This window comes from Schistocerca nitens, chromosome 12, assembly GCF_023898315.1.
Source record: "Schistocerca nitens isolate TAMUIC-IGC-003100 chromosome 12, iqSchNite1.1, whole genome shotgun sequence".
Classification (NCBI taxonomy): domain Eukaryota; kingdom Metazoa; phylum Arthropoda; class Insecta; order Orthoptera; family Acrididae; genus Schistocerca; species Schistocerca nitens.
Genome location: NC_064625.1, coordinates 109,250,786 through 109,271,533, shown reverse-complemented (window position 1 = coordinate 109,271,533; position 20,748 = coordinate 109,250,786). Strand labels below are relative to the sequence as shown.

At 42.2% G+C, this 20,748-nt stretch overlaps 1 protein-coding gene across 2 annotated transcripts in view; it reads left to right on the top strand.

The window, feature by feature from the left end:
• Window positions 1-20,748, top strand: part of LOC126215122 (proline-rich protein HaeIII subfamily 1-like) — a 41,870-nt gene that overhangs the window by 738 nt on the left and 20,384 nt on the right. Inside the window, exons 2-3 of one of the 2 annotated variants that reach the window (XM_049941779.1) lie at window positions 19,151-19,204; window positions 19,285-19,348. In XM_049941779.1, coding sequence (XP_049797736.1) covers window positions 19,151-19,204; window positions 19,285-19,346 — 116 coding nt within the window. In that variant the 3' untranslated portion in view covers window positions 19,347-19,348. The remainder of the gene's footprint in view (window positions 1-19,150; window positions 19,205-19,284; window positions 19,349-20,748) is intronic. The other variant, XR_007542088.1, reaches the window with a different exon arrangement.

Sequence of the window (20,748 nt, the reverse complement as noted above, 5' to 3'; positions counted from 1 at the left end):
AGGATGGATCGTGAGTCGTGCTTGGGTAGCGCAGTTGCTAGAGCACTTGCCCGCCAAAGGCAAAGGTCCCCCGAGTTCGCGTCTCAGTCCGGCACACAGTTTTAATCTGCCAGGACGTTGAAAGAAAGATTGTCGGTATGCCCCTGTGTGGGCTCTAGCTCTGTAATTTTATCCTCATGGTCTCTTCGTGAGACCTACATGGGAGGGAGCAATATACCGCTTGACTCCTCGGTGAAGGTATGTTCTCAAAACTTCAACAAAAGCCCGTGCCGAGCTACTGAACGTCTCTCTTGCAGAGTCTTCCACTAGAGTTTATCTATCATCTCCGTAATGCTTTCGCGATTACTAAATGATCCTGTAACAAACCGCGCTGCTCTCTGTTGGATCTTCTCTCTCTCTTCTCTCAACTCTATCAGGTACGGATCCCACACCGGTGAGCAGTATTCGAGCAATGGGCGAACAAGTGTACTGAAACCTACTTCCTTTGTTTTCGGACTGCATTTCCTTAGCATTCTTCCAGTGAATCTCAGTCTCGCATCTGCTTTACAAATGATTAATTTTATACGGTCATTCCATTTTAAATCACTCCTAATGCCTACTTCCAGATAATTTATGGAATTAACTGCTTCCAGTTCCTGACCTGCTACACTACTGGCCATTAAAATTGCTACACCAAGAAGAAATGCAGATGATAAACGGGTATTCATTGGACAAATATATTATACTACAACTGACATCTGATTACATCTTCACGCAATTTGGGTGCATACATCCTGAAAAATCAGTACCCAGAACAACCACCTCTGGCCCTAATAACGGCCTTGATACGCCTGGGCATTGAGTCAAACAGAGCTTCGATGACGTGTACAGGTACAGCTGCCCATGCAGCTTCAACACGATACCACAGTTCATCAAGAGTAGTGACTGGCGTATTGTGAGGAGCCAGTTGCTCGGCCACCATTGACCAGACATTTTCAATTGGTGAGATATCAGAAGAATGTGCTGGCCGGGGCAGCAGTCAAACATTTGCTTTATCCAGAAATGCCCGCACAGAACCTGCAACGTGCGATCGTGCATTATCCCGCTGAAAAGTATGGTTTCGCAGGGATCGAATGAAGGGTTGAGCCACGGGTCGTAACACAACTGAAATGTAACGTCCACGGTTCAAAGTGCCGCCAATGCGAACAAGAGGTGACCGAGACGTGTAACCAATGGCACCCCATACCATCATGCTGGGTGATACGCCAGTATGGCGATGACGAATACACACTTCCTATGTGCGTTCTCCGCAATGTCGCCAAACACGGATTCGACCATCATGACGCTGTAAACAGAACCTGGATTCGTCCAAAAACATGACGTTTTGCCATTAGTGCACCCAGGTCCATCGTCAAGTACACCATCGCAGGCACTCCTGTCTGCGATGCAGCGTCAAGGGCAACCGCACCCACGGTCTCCGAGCTGATAGTCCATGCTGCTGCAAACGTCATCGAACAGTTCGTGCAGATGGTTGTTGTCTTGCAAACGTCCCCATCTGTAGACTCAGGGATCGAGACGTGGCTGTAAGAACAGCTACAGCCATGCAGATAAGATGCCTGTCTTCTCGACTGCTAGTGATACGAGGCCATTGGGATCCTGCACACCGTTCCGTACGTATGAACCCACCGATTCCATATTCTGCTAACAGTCATTGGATCTCGACCAACGTGAGCAGCAATTTAGCGATTCGATAAACCGCAATCGCGAAAGGCTACAATCCGACCTTTATCAAAGTTGGAAAAGTGATGGTACGCATTTCTCCACCTTACACGAGGCATCACAACAACGTTTCACCACACAATGCCGGTAAACTGCTGTTTGCATATGAGAAATCGGTTGGAAACTTTCCTCATGTCAGCACGTTGTAGGTGTCGCACCGGCGCCAACCTTGTGTAAATGCTCTGAAAAAAGCTAATCGTTTGTGTATCACAGCATTTTCTTCCTGCCGGTTAAATTTGGCATCTGCAGCATGTATGCATCCAGGTTCTGTTTACAGCATCATGATGGTCACATCCGTGTTTGGCGACATCACGTTGAACGCCCATTGAAAGCGTGTATTTGTCATCGCCATACTGGCGTATCACCCGGTGCACGCGCGCGCGCGCGCGTGCGCGCGTGCGTGTGTGTGTGTGTGTGTGAGAGAGAGAGAGAGAGAGAGAGAGAGAGAGAGAGAGAGAGAGAGAGAGAGAGGTTTACGGGCGCTAAACAGCGCGGTCATCAGTGCCCATCCGGCGTGATGAAGTGGGGTGCCATTGGTTACACGTCTCGGTCAGCTCTTGTTCTCATTGACAGCACTTTGAACAGTGGACGTTACATTTCAGATGTGTTACCTTAATTCGATTCCTGCAAAAACCCTGCATTTCAGCAGGATAATGCACACCGCTTGTTTCAGGTCCTGTACGGGCCTTTCTGGATACAGAAAATGTTCAACTGCTGTCCTGGCCAGCACATTCTCCAGATCTCTCACCAACTGAAAATGTCTGGTCAATGGTGGCTGAGCAACTGGCTCGTCACAATATATGAGTCACTACATTTGATGAACTGTGGTATTGTGTTGAAGTTGCATGGGCAGCTGTACCTGTACATGCCATTCAAGCTCTGTTTGACTCAATGCCCAGGCGTATCAAGGCCGTTATTACGACCAGAGGTGGTTGTTCTGGGTACTGATTTCTCAGGATGTATGCACCCAAATTGCGTGAAAATGTAATCACATGTCAGTTGTAGTATAATATATTTGTCCAATGAATATCCGTTTATCATCCGCATTTCTTCTTGGTGTAGCAGTTTTAATGCCCAGTAGTGTATGTATTCGCAGCACATTACACTTGTCTACATTGAGATTCAATTGCCATTCCCTGCACCATTTGTCATTTCATTACAGATCCTCCTGCATTTCAGTACAATTTTCCATTGTTACAACCTCTTTATATACTACAGCATCATCCACAAAAAGCCTCAGTGAACTTCCGATATTATCCGCAAGTTCATTTATGTATATTGTGAATAGCAACGGTCCTACGACACTCCCCTGCGGAACACCTGAAATCACTCTTACTTCGGAAGAGAATGACATGCAGCGTTAGGTGTGACAGGGAGAATGCTACTGAGTGAGACAGATAAGATCCGCCCAAGTACTTGCCAAGTTCAGTCAGGTATGGCGGTGAATGGAGGACATGCACATTAAATCCAGAGCTTTTGAAATGTAAAACTTGTTTGACTCTACAAGCTTTCCCGGCGGATATGTTGTAAGTAGATTTCACGGCTTTGCCACCAGGTCATGTTGTGCAAATTCCACAGTATTTCCTTGGAGCAACTGTGCGACATCTTATGGTGGTTCAACGTGCGCATTCTTCGTGCGCGTGTTCTAGAAACGGGGCGTCAACACTCGCGCGCCCCAACACACACACACACACACACACACACACACACACACACACACACACACACATTTTTCTGCCTGTGTGTGCATGTGTGGATGGATATGTGTGTGTGTGCGAGTGTATACCTGTCCCTTTTTCCCCTTAAGGTAAGTCTTGCCGCTCCCAGGATTGGAATAACTCCCTACCCTCACCCTTAAAACCCACATCCTTCGTCTTTCCCTCTCCTTCCCTCTTTCCTGATGAAGCAACCGTGGGTTGCGAAAGCTTGAAATTTGTGTGTGTGTTTGTGTGTTTTTTATTGTTTTTATTGTCTCTATCAACATGCCAACGCTTTCGTTTGGTAAGTTACAGCTTCTTTGTTTTTAGATATATTTTTCCCACATGGAATTTTTCCCTCTATTATATATAATCATCTTATTGTCTCCAGTGCTTTTGCACACATTGCAAAATGAATTCGTTTTGTTCTTCATCAGCTGTTAATAGCTCGTTGAAATCTTGCATTATTTATTTATTTATTTAGTCCTTCAAATCATATATGTATAGAATATATACAAGGATATTGGACATGTTTAGATATTTACAAGGTAAAATACAGTTTGTATTGCAATCCTAAGGACTAGATATTGAAGTAATTTAGCACAGATTCATAAATACAACAAACATTACAGGCAACATACAAAGTAGAATATTAATAATGCATCCTTATTTTTGTTGTTTGGCTTTTATATATTCTGTCAGACTGTAAAAGCAATGATCAATTAAATATGCCTTTACTTCAGCCTTAAAACTACAGAGTTTACCTATTGATTTAATATGTTTAGGTAGATTATTGAAAATCTTTATCCCAGTGTGTAGTGTGCCTTTTTGGCACAATGATGTTCTCACCTGTTTCACATGAAGGTCAGATTTTTGCCTTGTATTGTGTGCATGTATATCCTCATTTTTTAATAAGATATCTGGGTGTCTATCGATATGTTATTTGATGAAAACTGATGTTTCATAGATAAAAATGCAAGGAAGAGGAAGAACTGACAGTTTTTTGAATATGGGTCTGCACGATTTCGTATTGTTTACCCCTTCAATAATTCTTAGTATTCTCTTTTGCATCCTGAAAAGTTTAATATTTGTTGTTGTATTGCCCCAAAAGATTATGCCATATTTAATTACAGAATGCACATAGGAGTAGTATACATTTAACAGGCTGGCTTGCTGCAACAAGTTTTTAAGATCCGTATCATGTAACAGGTTTAGCTTAGTTTTCTTTGCAAATATTCAATATGTACCGCCTATTTTGTGTTGTTCTGGAGCCAGAGTCCCAGAAATTTAGTGCTGTCAACACTTTCAAGAACTCTGTCCCTAAGTTCTATTTCTATGTTTGGGTGGTGTCTTCCTTTTACATTATAGAAATTCAGTGCTACTGTCTTTTCTTTGTTTATAATTAGCTTGTTGTAGCTGAACCACTGTTCTACACTGTTCATTGTTTGGATAGCGGAGTCTTTAAGTTTTTCTTCTGTTTTACCACTAATAAGGAAGCTTGTATCGTCTGCAAATTGGAGGGTAGTTTGGCAATACTTGTTGTACATAAGATCATTGACATAGAGGAGAAACAGAATGTGTCCTAATATTGATCCTTGAGGGACACCATATTTCACATTTTCATATCCTGAATAGTAGTAGCTGATTTTGTTATGGTCGGTATATTGCACTTCAACCACCTGTTTGCGACCACATAGGTATGTCTTGAGCCACTCATTGGATATACCTCTAATTCCTAACTGGTCAAGCTTCTGCAGTAGGGCACTATGGTCAATGACGTCAAAAGCTTTAGATAAATCAAGACATATGCCTGTCACAAACTCACTTGCATCCAGTTTAGTATAGATTTCATTAAGAAATTCAAATATTGCACTTTCAGTTGAATAGCCTTCCCTGAAGCCATGCTGTGAAGGAGAGAGAATCTTATTTTTATTTAGGAAATCAGACAATCTCTTATAAAAAAAACTTTTTCCAAAATTTTAGAAAATACAGGCAGTAGGGCTATTGGTCTATAATTTGAAACACATTCTGGATTTCCTTTTTTGAACAGTGGTTTCAGCTTTGCTGTTTTTAAGCATGAAGGGAAGGTTCCTGATGCCAGTGAGCTGTTGCACAAATGTGTCAAGGGTTCAGCTAAGGCAAGACAGCATTTTTAATAATTACATCTGGTATTCCATCAATTCCACATGAGTAGCCTGTTTTCAAGGTTTATATAACTGATAAAATTTCTTCAGAATTTGTGGGTGAAAGGAACAAAGATGTAGATACATTTCTCACACTATTGCATGTTGGAGGTGATATTTTGTTGTGTTCTTCCAGTCCACTCACCAACTGTTCACTTACGTTTGCAAAATATTTGTTGAAGGTCCCTGCAATTTCTGTTGGGCAAGAAATCATTTGTCCTTCATAACATAAGTTCACATTTTTATATTGTTTAGTTTCACTTGTTGTTTGATTTTTTATAACTTCCCATATAGCTTTAGATTTGTTTTTTTGAGTTTTCAATGTATTTGTCATTTGCCATTGTTTTAACTTTCCTTACAACATTTTTGAGGATCCTCTTGTAATTCTTCAGGTACAAATGAAATTCATGAGGCATGTTCTGTGTCTTTGCTATATTGTGTAATCTTCTTTTCTCTGCACAAGATATTCTAATACCTATTGTAATCCATTTGTTCTTTTTGAAGTTAGGTTGATATTTTTGCTTTTTTAATGGAAATGCAGCTTCAAAGTATGACATGAAGATTTCCATGAATTTTTCAAACTTTTTGTTAATATTTTCACAGGTATACACTTCATACCAAGTTTCTTCACTTAGTCTCTGTACAAAAAGGTTTATTTGTTTGTTAGTGAATTTCCTTGCTTCTTTTACAAGTTCCTCTTTCTCAGTTGTTTCACTTGGGGTGTGCAAAGCAATAAACTGTGCATAGTGATCACTGAAGCCAGTATTAAGATTTCCGGCACAGAAATTGTGATTTACATTTTTGTTTATTAATATCTGATCAATTGTTGAGCTAGTTGTTGGTGTAACTCTTGTAGGAGAGTCTATGGTGGCTTTTATGTTATATGTTTCCAGTAGGGTCATCAAGCTTTGCTGGTCTTTTGAGATTTCTTGAAAATCAATATTAAAATCTCCACATTTGATCACTGTTTTGTTGAAGTTTTTTATAGTATTTAAAGCTGCTTCTAGTTGGTGACAGAAATCATTTAAGTTCCCATCAGGGCTCCTATATACACAGATGATTATTCATTTTAATGCAGAGAGTTCAACTGCGGATACTTCAAAAATTTTTTCTTCAGCTAACAGTTCAATGCATTTTATGTTACAATAATCAATGCCACTTTTAACAAATATACATGACCCTCCATGACTGGATGTAATTCTAGAAAATGATGAAGAAAGATTGAAGTCTGCAAGTTTTGTGACTGACATTGCATCTTTAGGCAGCCAGTGTTCAGTTATACACACTACAGAAACGTTTTTTAGCTCATCAGTACATAAAATTTCAACTTCACTTAATTTGTTTAGCAATGATTGGACATTTTGATGAATCAGCATGAAATTAAAGGGTTTGTTAGGCTTTGGCATATTGTTAGACTTTGGCATATTTAATTGATCACTTACCTTTACCTTGTCAATAAAAAATCATTCAGGTGTGCTGGAAGTACTGCTTTTCTTTTCCCGACAGCACCTATTCTTCTATTATCATCTGCAGCAGAATTTTCTTCTGTGTCTGGCTCTCCTGGTAGTTGTTCAGCTGCTGCACCTGCTGTTGATAATATTGCTGCTGGTGTTAGAGCTGGGTCTGCAATTGGTAGAGCTGTTACTGCATTCATTGTGCCTGAATATTGGAGGCACCTAGTTCCTTCTTTTGTTGTTGATGTTGGTGAGTGAGGTCTTGCTGGCGTTGTTTCCTTCGAATATTTGGGGGGCCAATCCAGGATGATTTTACTTTTGAGTGTTTGATGCCTCTTGGTGATAATTTCTTCAATTTTTCCGACGAGCAGTTTTTTCCCCATGTTGTTAACGTGCAATCCATGTAATGTGTGGAATCTGCGCCCAATATTATTAACATTTACGAGTTCTACATTTCTGAAATGTTTGCAAAGTAATGAAATTTGTTGGTTGGCATTCATTATTTCTTTATTTACGCATGACCAAGACGGTAAGTCATGCCGATGTGGAATGTTCAGCACTAAAACATTTGTGTGTGTCAACTGTCCTAAGCACCTTTTTAGTTCTTGTTTTGCTTTGTGGGTTTCGTTTTTATATACGTCATTTGACCCACCAATTAGCACAACAAAGTCTTCAGAGGATACGTCAGCAACGTCTGTGGATCGTACATGATTGCAAACTTCCGACATAGAAGCACCAGGCTTTATGTAAGCGATTGTTTGTAAACTGGACTGACCGTTCAGAAGGCGAGCAAATCCACGACCATGACTGTCTGCCATCAAAACTACTTTTCTTCGAGGTTTCTCTGCCTGTTTAGAAGGTCCACCGTCGTTATGGCCAAACAATTTAGTATCAGCACTGGACATATACTTGATATTTGGGTCACGCAAGTGTTCAGGTCTTTCAGTTTCATTTCCTTTCATAACAGTAGTTGAGTTGTTAGGCATTCTTTTGGATGTATCACTCCGCGTATTTGTAGTTTCATATTCAGCTCGGAAGTTAGTTTTATCACATGCACAATGTTTCTTACCTTGCACGGTTGATTGCACACTGAACCTGCTTGTAAACGCGGTATTAGGGTCATACAATAATCTTTGTTGAGAATGAGGCACTTTGTTTTTCACTTTGCCTGAAATTTCATGGTTACTGTGAGGCAAGTTTGATGTAGGTTCACACTTTCTGGTTGTAAGTTTTTTTAGTTGGCTCATCAGAGTATTAATGGTTAATTGCAGACTACTTAAACGATCATTTAACTTTCTGATTTCATCACTACAATTCGTGCACTCGCTGTTTTTATCGGTGTAATTTTCACTTTTTTCCGCATGAACACTATCCATATCAACACTAGCCGCCATCTTTCTGCTGTATTATATGTCACCATAATATTTTTCACGGCCTCTTTTTCATGAAGGTGGGAACTGTTTGAACCCCAAGAAAAAGGAACCTTATGTAAGACATCTAAATCTGTGTTTAACTTCTTCAACATGTCCAAAGTCTTGACTGAAACGAACTCATCAGTTTGCTGCAGAGTGAAAATTTCATCCTGGAAACATCATCAAGGATGAAGCTAAGCCACATCTCTGCAAGATCCTCTCTTACTGGAGTGCTAGTCCTGCAAGTTTCACAGGAGACCTTCTGTGAAATTTGTAAGGTAGGAGATAAGCTACTGGCAGAAATAAAGCTGTGAGGGTGGGCCATGAATCATGCTGGGGAAGCTCAGTTGGCAGAGGGCTCACCCATGAAAGGCGAAGGTCCTGAATTCGAGTTCTTGCCGAGCACAAAATTTTAACCATTCAGTAAGTTTCGTATAGGTGCACACTCTGCTCCAGAGTGAAATTTCATTCCATTGTTTGATAGCAGTCAAGCACGAGCATAAGCAGTAACAAACAACATGTACTGACTTGACGCAACTTCTCTGTCACTGCAGCATGGATTCCTTGTCTTCAATTTCAACAAAATAGGTCTCAAAATTCTTCTTAAAACAAAAAAGTAGAGGTGTACGTAAAGAAACATGAAATCTGGAAAATAAGGGCCACCCTAATGTATAGCTATTCCTGTGGTTCAAAAGCTCCTAATGTATGCCATATGATAAATAAATAAATCTTGTAAATTTAGGAATATCCAGAAATATAAAGGGTGGGACAAATAAAAGTTCCCCAGAGAGCAGAGTTCCCACAGCAGAGTAAAGGAAATACAGTACCAACCTGAATATAAGAGATGTTGAAAGTGACCAACATTCATCTCTTGGCACTTTTAGATCCTGGTCAGCGAGTTGATGAATGCAGATTGAAGCTGAACTGCGGGAATTCCTACAATCCCATCCAAAATGTTCTGCTGCAGTTCTTGAAGACCTAGACTTGAGGATTCTCCACACAAAGTAATCACACACTGACATATCAGGTGACCTGGATGGGCAGCTAGGGCTACTACCAGACTGACCTCTACTAACAATTCCGTCAGGCATGAAGATTGTGTAAATGTGCTCAAAAGTTTGGCCGACTGTATGGGAAATTGCTCCATTTGGTTGGAAGTAGCTGAAGGTCTTTTTCTCCTCCATTAAAGCTGCCAAAAATTCATGTCCAACTGTATCTACTTGTCTGGCCACTTTTATTTTCCCCACCTTGTACAATACAAAAAAAAGGAAAGAAAAGAAAAACACCATAGGCCTATCTTTAAATTCTTCTGTGCAAGCTGTTGTTTGTTGAGGGCCTGTATCAGCGCTGTGGCTTGAATGGCCCTTTTGCCTGTATCAAGACTATTCTCTGTACATTTGTTCAGCATTCTGAGCACTGCATCCTGGTGCACTGTACCTTAAATGCCTATGGACACATTGGAGATGACTGTGTATTGCTTTTTGAGTTAACACTATGAATGTTGATGCAGCTGGAAGTTGTATGTTATGAAACATGAGCAGCTTACAAACATATTGCTCACACAAATAGCTCATTTTAGATATTGTATAACCTGAAACATTGATTTCTGCCTGTTAGTTTCTTATCTCCTGGTACTCAGTTTAGGTTGCACTATGATCATGTAATGTTAACCCCCAAATATTTACAACACTCTTTATAGGAATCATGATGTGCAGCCTAATAAATGCTGGGAACTCAAGTAGTGGAGGCCATGAATTGTAATTTAGTGGCATATTCACAGATGACTTCCTATCTTAGCCCATGTGCTAGTCTATCATAATTTGCGTAGTTGGTAATATTTGTTTTATGAGCATTAGGCTATGGTTCAAGGCATATTTCTCTGCCTAATGTTTTCTCTTCCAATGCTGGAGACATTATAGGAGGGTTGATGACTCAGAAAGCAATTACAATCTCAAACCATTTTTACATATTCACCCAACGGTCAGTAATTGACATCTTCAGACCGTCACCTAGCTTTGTGGAGTCTCCCTAACGTGTATGTGGAGCTTGAGATATGGAAGATTTGGAACTGTTTGCAATAAGACCCACAACTTGTCTTATTTCACTCCTTGTCCTTTCCTTTTAAAGTCATTGCCTGGTCCCAAAGCATGATCTGCCACTATCAATGTATCCATGTTACCTAGATGACAGTTGCTCTTATGTTTCTTAAGTTGTTCGTTAATGCAACTTTTTAGTTCCTATATACACATAACTGCATATACTAAGGACTGCTGCCCACCACTTCGAGCAGGAGCACATAGTATTCCTTGCACAAGTTGTCGAGTGTACAGAGGAACTACAAAGAGAAACATAAATGTCTAAGTTAGGGAAAACAAGAGCAATTGTTGTCTGGGAAACACGAATAGATTGGCAGTAGCAGAATCTGCACTGGGGCCAGGGAACCACTAAATTCATTTCTCCAATATTACGATTTAACAATATGCAATCATTACTACGGTATGCTAGGATGTACAGAAATGCTATATAAATTCAAAAGCACAATGATTGAAATTTGATAAGATGTGGGCTTTGGTGTTAAATAAAGCAAAACACACCAACTCGTCCCCACTAATAGCTCCATAACACACATCAGCATGACTCCGTAATGTTAGGCAGCGGTTTGATGATGTCATGAACTGATCGTTGTGTGGATTTGTATAAACAGTTTGGCTTACTGAGCTCATTTGAGATTACAGGAGAAATATGTTTTGGACCATCACCTAATGCCCGTAAAATAAATATCAGCAATAACACAACACCGGCTGTTAAAGTCTGCATTTTATATGATATAATTTTTATGAAACATTCTCAGTGTCCTTGTCGCATCGAATCTAGGTAAAACCATATGTTTTGATGAAATCCTCCATTGCCTTAATCATTAACAACTAGACCTTGTAGCTGCTGCAACTATTTGTAGCCAATAAGTGTCTTGTGATCGATTGGCATACTTTATCGTCACGTCGCTGACGCTGGAATGACGAGCCTGCCCTTGGCTCGCGGTGGTGCAGTTTAGACAAAAATTTGTCATTCCTGCGGTTCCTGTAAGAGAGAGAAATATATATTATGACTCTTGTTGATTGGTCCTGTCTGGTGTCATCTGAAAAAGAGAAAGACACACTCTATTGAGGGATTAGTAAAACCTAATCCCTCAGTAGGTCAGGCCAACGCGTGGTTGGCCTATGATGACGTTGTTGGCCCAGTCCACAGATTAGCCGGTTGCGGGAGCGTCCCGTCTTCTTGTAGAACTTCCTAGCGATGGCGCAAAACCTGTCTCGGAGAGGCAGAATCCCGGTGTCCTCGTGGAGTTGGTGCGTCGAGAAGCGTCTCGGAAGATGCATAGCAGTCTTCAGGGCGCGGTTCTGTATCCACTGCAGAGTCACAATGTGAGCATCTGCGGCTTTCCCCCAGACCACGGCCGCATGCTCTAACAGAGGGCAAACCAATGTTAGGTAAAGCGTGATGCCGTGTTGCGGTAGCAATGACGACTGCGGGTTTAGCAGCGGATACAGGGTGCGAAGGCGTCCTATTGCTCTCCTTTTCATGTCACGGATGTGATGCTTCCAGGTGAGCCTGCGGTCTAGGGTAACCTCTAGGTATTTTGCCGTCCCACTCCATGGGATAGGTTCTCCCAGGATTTTGACCAGTGTAAGCCCTGGCGGCAGAAGTCTTCGGGTGAAGACGACTGCCTGGCTCTTTGTGGCGTTGAATTTCAACCGCCACTTTGTTGCCCATGAGCCCAAGGTGTCGCACCCGCATTGGAGGCGGTTTCTCAGCACTTGGGCGTTCATGCTGCGAGTGAACAGGGCTGTATCATCAGCGTACAGTGCCAGTTCGGCTCCTGCCACTTTCGGCGCATCGGCAGTGTACAGGGAGTACAGCGAGGGGCCGAGAACCGACCCCTGCGGTACCCCTGCACGTATCTGCGGGTCTGTGGACGTACCGTCGTCAGCCCTCACGTGGAAGGTTCATTCGGACAGGTACGACCGCAGCAGTGTCATGTGGGACGTCAGTATCCCTTGTTCAAAAAGTTTGAACTCGAGACTGTCGTGCCACACCGAGTCAAACACTCGGGAGACATCGAGGAACACTGCGCCAAAGAATTCCCTTGTTTCCAGTGCCCTCATCGCCGGTTCTACCACCCGCAAGAACTGGTTGGAAGTGGCATGTTCTTCTCGGAACCCGAACTGCTCGTCCGGGATGATGCCCTCTTGGGTGACGTGTCGCATCAGTCTTCTCGCGTACAGCCTTTTGAAAACTTTCGAGAGGGACGGGAGCAGGCTGATGGGTCGGTAGCTCGATGCCTGGCGTGGGTCCTTGCCAGATTTCAGAATGGCCACGACCTCCGCGTGTTTCCACACAGAGGGGTAGTCACCTGATCGGAGAATCTTGTTGAAAACATCGGCAAGTTGCCGGTGTAAGCCCGGCGGAAGGTTCTTCAGCAGGAAGTTTGTGACGCCATCGCTGCCTCCAGCCTTCTTGGGGTTCAGCGAGTGAAGCTGCACAGCAACTTCCTCCTCCGTTATCGGCTCGATAACGTCGCCTTCCTCCCTTGCGGCGCGGAAGGTTGGTAGTTGCTCGTGGACCCGCCGTATGTGGTTGTCGTCGATGACGTCGGCCACTGGTGTGAAGTTTGCTGCAAATGCGTCAGCCAGGACGCTGGCTTTCGTGTCGGTGTTGCTGGCGAAGTCATTCCCGACCTGTAAAGGCGGTATTCGCTGTCGCCAGCGTAGGAAGGACTTTACCACCCTCCGTGCACTGCCATCCTCAGGATTGAGGGTAGACACAAGGTCTTCCCATTCCTGGTTCCGGTGTTGTTCGACTACTGCCTTAATTTCCCATCTCGTGCGGTTTAATCGGCGCTTCATGTCTGGTTGGTGAGTGAGCTGCCATTCACGAAACAGTCGGTTCTTCTTGGTGATCGCGTCCGAGACAGGGCGCGGTAGCTGTCGCGAGAAGTCTCGTGGTCCTTGGCGACGTCTCGGCGTGGCTTCCTCCGCTGCTCGGAGTATTCTTCGGGTGAAGATTGCTAGGGCGGCGTCTGCCCCTACCACGGCGGGGTTTGGCGCGTCCTCGAGCAGTTCGAGGGCTTTCGTCTGAAAGCGCTCGGCGTCGAGCCTGCGATAACTCGGACGGCTGTCTGGAAGAGAAGCTCCGGCCACATCGAGGCCAAAAATGACTGGTACGTGGTCGGAGGAGAGGACGTTACGCGTCTCGGCGGTTGCAAAGTGCCCGATGCCCTTCAGAAGAGCAATATCGAGCACGTCCGGTTGTCCCCATGCAGGAATATCATCACGTCATGCTTCCCAGAGATTGTGTCCACGTTTGCACTGATAGAACCACCACTCTCGTAGGAACATAAGTAATTTGGTGCATTTTCCTGTGTGTTCTCAGCATTGAGAGCTCGCTTCCGCATATCAGTAAGATTATAACTGCTGTCCTGATTACAGTAGTTCCCGGACATTCTAGTTTCTGCTGCTCTTTAGTAAGAGAACCTCAGTGTGTAGAAACATGGGGCAAGATTTTAATTTCATCAAACATTATTCTGGTTTGGTTTGTGGATTTGAGTTCAGCAACTGCCCCTGATTTTTTAAGTTCTCAATTTTTTATTTAAGTAACCTTTATTATTTTGCACAACAGTCTGTAATTGTATGGATGGACTGACTGATGTAGTTGCTTCCTCACTCATAAGGAATCTTATGCATTGCAGAGACCCTGAGACCAAGATTGTCTGTAACTGGACTGAGCTCCTTTATCTTCATCTACATCTACATCAACATGCATACTCTGTAAGCTGCTGTTTCCTGTTGTGCATGAGGTATCCTGTACCACTGCAAGCCATTTCCTTTCTTCTTCCACTTGCAAATAGAGTGAGAAAAACCACCTATCTTTTGCCTTTGTATGAGCCCTAATTTCTCGTATCTTATGTATTGTATGTTCGTGGCAGTAGAATTGCTCTGCAGTCAGTTTCTAATGCCAGTTCTCCAAATTTTCTCAATAGTGTTCCTCGAAAAGAATGTCAGCTATCCTCCAGGAATTCTCATTTGAGTTCCTGAAGCATCTCTGTAATACTTGCGTATTGTTCGAACCTATCAGTAACAAATCTAGCAATCTAGTAGCTGACCTCTAAATTCCTTTGATATCCTCCTACAACCTGACTTCGTACAGATCCCAAACACTTAAGCAGCACTCAAGAATAGGTCACACTAGTGTCCTGTATGTGATCTCCTTTACAGGTGAACCACACCTCTGTAAAATTCTCCCGATAAACCGAAGTCAACCATTTGCCACATGCTCGTTCCATTTCATATCACTTTGCAACCTTAAGCCTAAATATTGCTACGTTACGCCCAGATATTTAATCGATATGACTGTGTCGAGCAGGACACTACTAATGCTGTACCTGAACATTACTGGTTTGTTTTTCTTACTCAACTCCATTAACTTACATACCATTCATCAGTATCTACCCATACATCAGAGCATCATCAGCATATCGCTGCCAATCCTTTCCACCAGATCATTTATGTATAAAGAAAATAATAGCAGTTGTATCTTCTTGGGTAGTTGGAAAACAGATCTAATGTCTCTCCTTCCTGGACCCTACATATTTTGCGGGATGAAGCACTGCAGAAAGGAAGAAACACATTAAGTAGATTGTCGTGTGATAGTTCAAATTTTCATGTCGTCGTTTCTTGGAGAACACTGACTCTATATCTTTAACCGCATAGCCATTGTTTCAGAACACGTACTTCAGATGACGATCTTGGAATCCAGGTGGCCTTCATCACAAATGGTTGTAGCTGTATATATTAGTTTTTTTTTTTTTTAAAAAAACAGCTCTCTTGTGGACATTGTATCATGAATTACTGGAGAAGATCATTTGTTCAAGTGCTTGTGGAGCCTCCGGCTGTAAACCATGTCTGACCGTGAAAGCTTGCTAAAAGATAGCTCAGTGTCAATTTAGAAACCATAAAATGTGATATATATCAATGACCTGTATGGAAAGAAATATCTGAAGATGCCACCTGGCTCCAGGTTCCAAACAATACTGGTATTGTTTCCCAAAAAATACCCTTGTTTACATATTTGGTGAGAGTCAATAAACTGGAGATGACTGAGATAATATCGGGAATCTGCTTGTGAATCACGTTTTTGGCCTAACTGCATAAAATGGTTGCAATCATGAAACTTCCCTGGATTCACATTTTGCGCATGGTGATATACCCCAGAGTATGTGTTATATTCAAACTGCCTTTCTTGTCTTATAGTATGACATTCTTCTTGGAGGGCAGATATGAAAAAAAAATGTAAGGACATCTTAGCTCAAGAGTTTCACAAAACGTTCGACAAAGTTAAGCTACAGAAAAAATGTGCCTTCTGGAGTACAGATACATATGTAGAGATAAATGTCCAACAGGTTCCAACTCTTTCATCCTTGTTTCAACTTCTTGATCCCAGAATAATTGTCGTGCTCCTCCACATTTATTTATGCATTTTTTTATGTTTCACATCATCTTGTGTTGTTTGTTTTTCTTTTGACCAGTTTTATGGGTCCCTATCATGTTTACTCAGATGCTTCTGCTCTTTGCAGCACCCACTATTGTGGTACCATGGTGGTTTTTCCTTTATCTATTGACATCTTGACTGTTGTCCCTAGATTACATTTATATTTACCCTGTGAATTGTCCTCCAATTAGAAGATTTTTCAGTTTCTTAAATTCATGAATTATTAACAAAATTTAACAACTGAGTTCTCAGCTGAAATATGGAAATCTATGTTAAACATCCAGCTGTATTTACCATTATTTATTTATAGAGTGTGTGTGTGTGTGTGTGTGTGTGTGTGTGTGTGTGTGTGTGTGTGTAATACATTATGAACATTCTAAACAGTTACTATAGCTGAAAAAATGCTAAATACAGCCAGATGTTTTAGCTTGGGTTTCTGTGTTTCAGCTGAGGACCCAATTTTGTTAATAACTGACAAATTTGAAAACTGAATTGGACGGTTCATAGGGTAAATAAAAATGGTTCATTGGGTAAAGAAAAATGTAATCTGGGGGCAACACTCAAGGTGTCAGAGATAAAGGGAACAACACTCTGGTATCACAATAGTGGGTGCTGCAAAGATCAGGAGCATCATATATATCAGAGTATGTGTGTATATCTCCTCCCAAACCCCTGGATTGATTTCAACCATATTTGGCACAGAAACAGAAGGCTTCATGAGTATCAGCACTGTGGGGTTTATAACCTCCTACCTCCAATCAGAGCAGATATGGGCAAAAATGTGTTTTTCCCAGTCTGTGGCAAATGGGTTGCCTTACACAACAGGCATGTTGTGTGGTAGCAGTATCAGCATGCCAAAACAACCTGCTCTGCAGGGCAGCCTACATATCAGAGGTAAGATTTTTTTTTCTTCGCACTTTGACAGGTAGCCTGCCCTGCGCGACAGGAGCTTTGTGGGTGTAATATCGGCCTGATTTATTGAACTGTGTATCAGGGATACATGTGCCTGATTTATTGAACTGTGTATCAGGGATATACATGCTGATGAGCATGGTCGGGGACAGGTTGAGGTGAAAAGAGGAGGAGATGGTCAGAGTGAAGGGGGGGGGGGGGGAAGATATTTTCAGAGAAGGGGCGGGGGAGGATAGAGGAAATGGACAATGAGACAATGAGAGGGGGAGGAGGAGATGAAGACAGTGCAGAGGAGGAGGGGTTGTTGAACACATACACAGGCAAAGCCACAGGGAAAAGGCTACTATTCAATAAGATAACGGTTCTTATCCATATCTGGCTATCTAGATTTAGGTCTTCCATGCCTTTCCTTAGTTGAATATTAATGCGTAAGGTGAATGCCAGGATAATCCTTTCTAAAGATGATGGCTGATTCTCTTTCCCAATCCAAAGATCGTGCTCTGTCTCTAATGACCTCATTGTCACCAATCTACTTTTCTTTATATGGTTCTGAATGAACAGCAATGGGTTACCACTGATTTTTGGCATAGTAGTGTATTTAAAATTGAGTGAATCAAATCTTTTGTGAGTAGTAATAAACTGAAAGTATATCTCAATAGATTAATGTTGGTATGGTAACTCTTGCAGTTTATTTTTGGCCTCACATTCATACATCCTTGTTACACACCAACTCATAATCTGAGATATACTGCCTAACAAAAAAAGGGAAACGCCCAGAAGGGGAAGAGAAAGAGAAAAGAAACTTCATGAGCTTAGAAGGTGTGTTGTGGTGTTTCAGTGATTACAAAATGGAGTCAAATTTATAAAGAATTTGGCAGTATGAGCCCACTTATCAGTATGACGTTGTACTTCTCTGGCCTGGCACTGATTCACTTAGAAAGTGTGTTGTAAATCAGTTTATCCTCTCCAGAGGCAAGCTGGCGTGCAACTGTTGTAACTAGTCCTTGACATCCTGGACCCTGCCTCTGGGAAGGCGTCGATGCCCGAGATGGGTCCGCACATGTTCTATCAGAGACAGGTGTATGGTTCTGACCAGCAACAGGAGTATGTCAGTGATACACAGATAGTTTGTGGGGACATACACTGTGTGTAGACAAGCATTATCCTGTTGAAAAATGGTACCATGATACTTTATCATGAGAGGTAACACATGATGACGTGGGATGTACGGGACGGACTATTGTGCCACCAGAGTTCCCTCAGTCACTATCAGCTGTGACCTGGTCATACCCCATGGTTTCCCACACCAGGAAACCAGGAAAAACAGCGCTGTGCATCTCCAAAATATTGGAAGAGAGAGACATTTCCCCAGGCTACTGCCACACTCACCAACACTAGTCATTTATGATGGTGCACAACTGCAATTTGTCACTGATCACCATGCAGGGGCATTAATCACTTGTCAGTACTTCTCGGTCACAGCACCTCAAATGCGGCAGTGTATGTTGCGTGTTAAAAGAAGCCTACATGTGGGATGGTAATTCCCTAGTCCAGATGGAGCTAATCTCCGACTGATGGTGCAGGATGACACAGACTGTTGCAGGGAGTCCATTACTCATTTTCAGATGGCAGCACAGATGTGGAGGAATTACGATGTGCTCGGTACACAGATTGATGATCCTACCTCGTGGTGGTCGGACGTGGTCGATCGGAACCTTGACCACAATTATGCCTGCTCACATTCCCATACAGTTCAGCATCGGGCCACTGTCACATCTGAATGCCCCACAATCTGTGATCCGACCGACCAGCCAAACGGAGACCTGCGATGAAGCCCCTTTTGAGCTCTGTCAGTTGCCTATATGGCTGTCACAGACAACTACATGGCATCTCTGTTTCTTTCTCAGTGATCACTCGACATCTGACACTTCGTGCCCTTTACATACCAGGCCTGCTCACAACACTAAATATCAACACTGGTATACTTTAGTGGCTAGCCTAGCAGCTACAGAGAATTGCAATTTTAATTGTGTACATAAGGACGGTATGTATCAAGTTACATTAACATAGAACTGTGTCTTCTGAGTGCTTCACATTTTTTTATGAGGCAATGTACATAGCATATATATCACTGTGCTCAGCCTATGTTGTTGTCAGACTAGACTGTAAGTGTTTGTGCCCATCTGCAGGTCTTGCCGGACCCAGCCACGTGACGCGCTCCCGTCCGTGGCGCCCGCCACCAAGTAAGCTCTGACTTGTCCTACTCACGTTCTCTCTTCGTCTCGAGTGAATGGGGTGTTAAAGTTTGTTTTCTGTCTTGCAGGTCCCGCAAACGTTCGCAGCTTCATCCCTCGTGCAGCCGGGCAGCAGGGCCCGAGATTTTAAATGTAAGTGAGATGTTATCAATATTGAGTAAAACGGGAAAGTTGGCAGCTTTTAGTTGTTTATAACTTTATTCTGGTAAACCATTTTGGGGCACAATGCCTCACTTTACTAGTTTTAGAAATGTTGAAAGTTCAAACACCAGTCTGTGGTGGCATCCTCACAAGGTGTCCCATATAATGTCGAACAGTACTTGAAGCTAGTCTTTCATTTTAATGTAGTCTAAATAAATGCTGTCTTTTTTATCTCATTACATTTTGTGTGCAATATACTTACTTAAAGAGCAAAGTGTATTGTTTACAAAATTTAGAACAGCACACTAGCATTTCTACAAAAATAATCAGTTTTTGGAACAGCAAGAGAACATGCATTGAACACCTTTACATGTGTGTTCTCGTGCCACAGCTTGGTGAGTAGATTTTTTTATCTATCCAGTTACGTTATGCTTTTAGCACTTATATACCTGATTTCCTAAAAATTTGATAAATGGAATTAAAACATTTCAAGTGTTCTGCCATAAGGCCTGCTCTAGAGATGAGAAAGAACTTGTGTTTCCAGACGGTTTGTTCCAGGTGAGTCTCCAGGAGTGCTATTGTAGTGGTGAGAGGAGCCATACCCAGCTTGTTTTGCCTGTAGGTCTGTATGATAATACTCATTGGATGACCATGAGGACAAGAAAATTTATGGCTCAGTAGAATGTGGCAGTTGCAGATTCCAAGAGATCTACATTCTCATCTACATTTGTTCTCTGAAAACCACTGTGTTGTGCATGCAAAAGGTTACTTTCTATTGTACCAGTTATTAATGATTCTATTCACGTACGGGATGTGGCAACGATGACTGCTTAAATGCCTCTGTGTGAGCATTAATAAATATACAGTTACAGCACTGATAAATAGGTGGCCGTTGATATTCCTAGATTCTTCAAACTTTGCAAGAATGCTTTTGTGGAATAGTTGGCAACTATTGTCAGTTTTCAGGCAGTTCAGCATTTCAGAATTTCAGTAACTCATTCCTGTGGGTCAATCAAATCTGTGACTGTTTGTACTGCTGTTTTGTGTATTTGTGTATTCATTTGATATCTCCCATTAGTCTCACTTTGTATGGGTGCTGTACACTTGAGCAGTATTCTGAGACATGACACGCAATAGGCAGAAAGAGAGGCACAATGCTTCAGTGCAACAATAAACAGATGGAGTATTTAAAAGCAGATAGGAAAATATGATGGTGTTTCATTTAATAAAGTTCAAACACTACATCTTTTAACCAATTTGTTGCAACCACTAGACCCCCCCCCCCCATGGTCTGTGTACCACCATTTGGGTTTAATTAGCTGTGAGACAGAACTACGGGCAGTACTCACCTTCACAAGGTGAAATATGTAGTCTACTGCTGATAGTCAAAT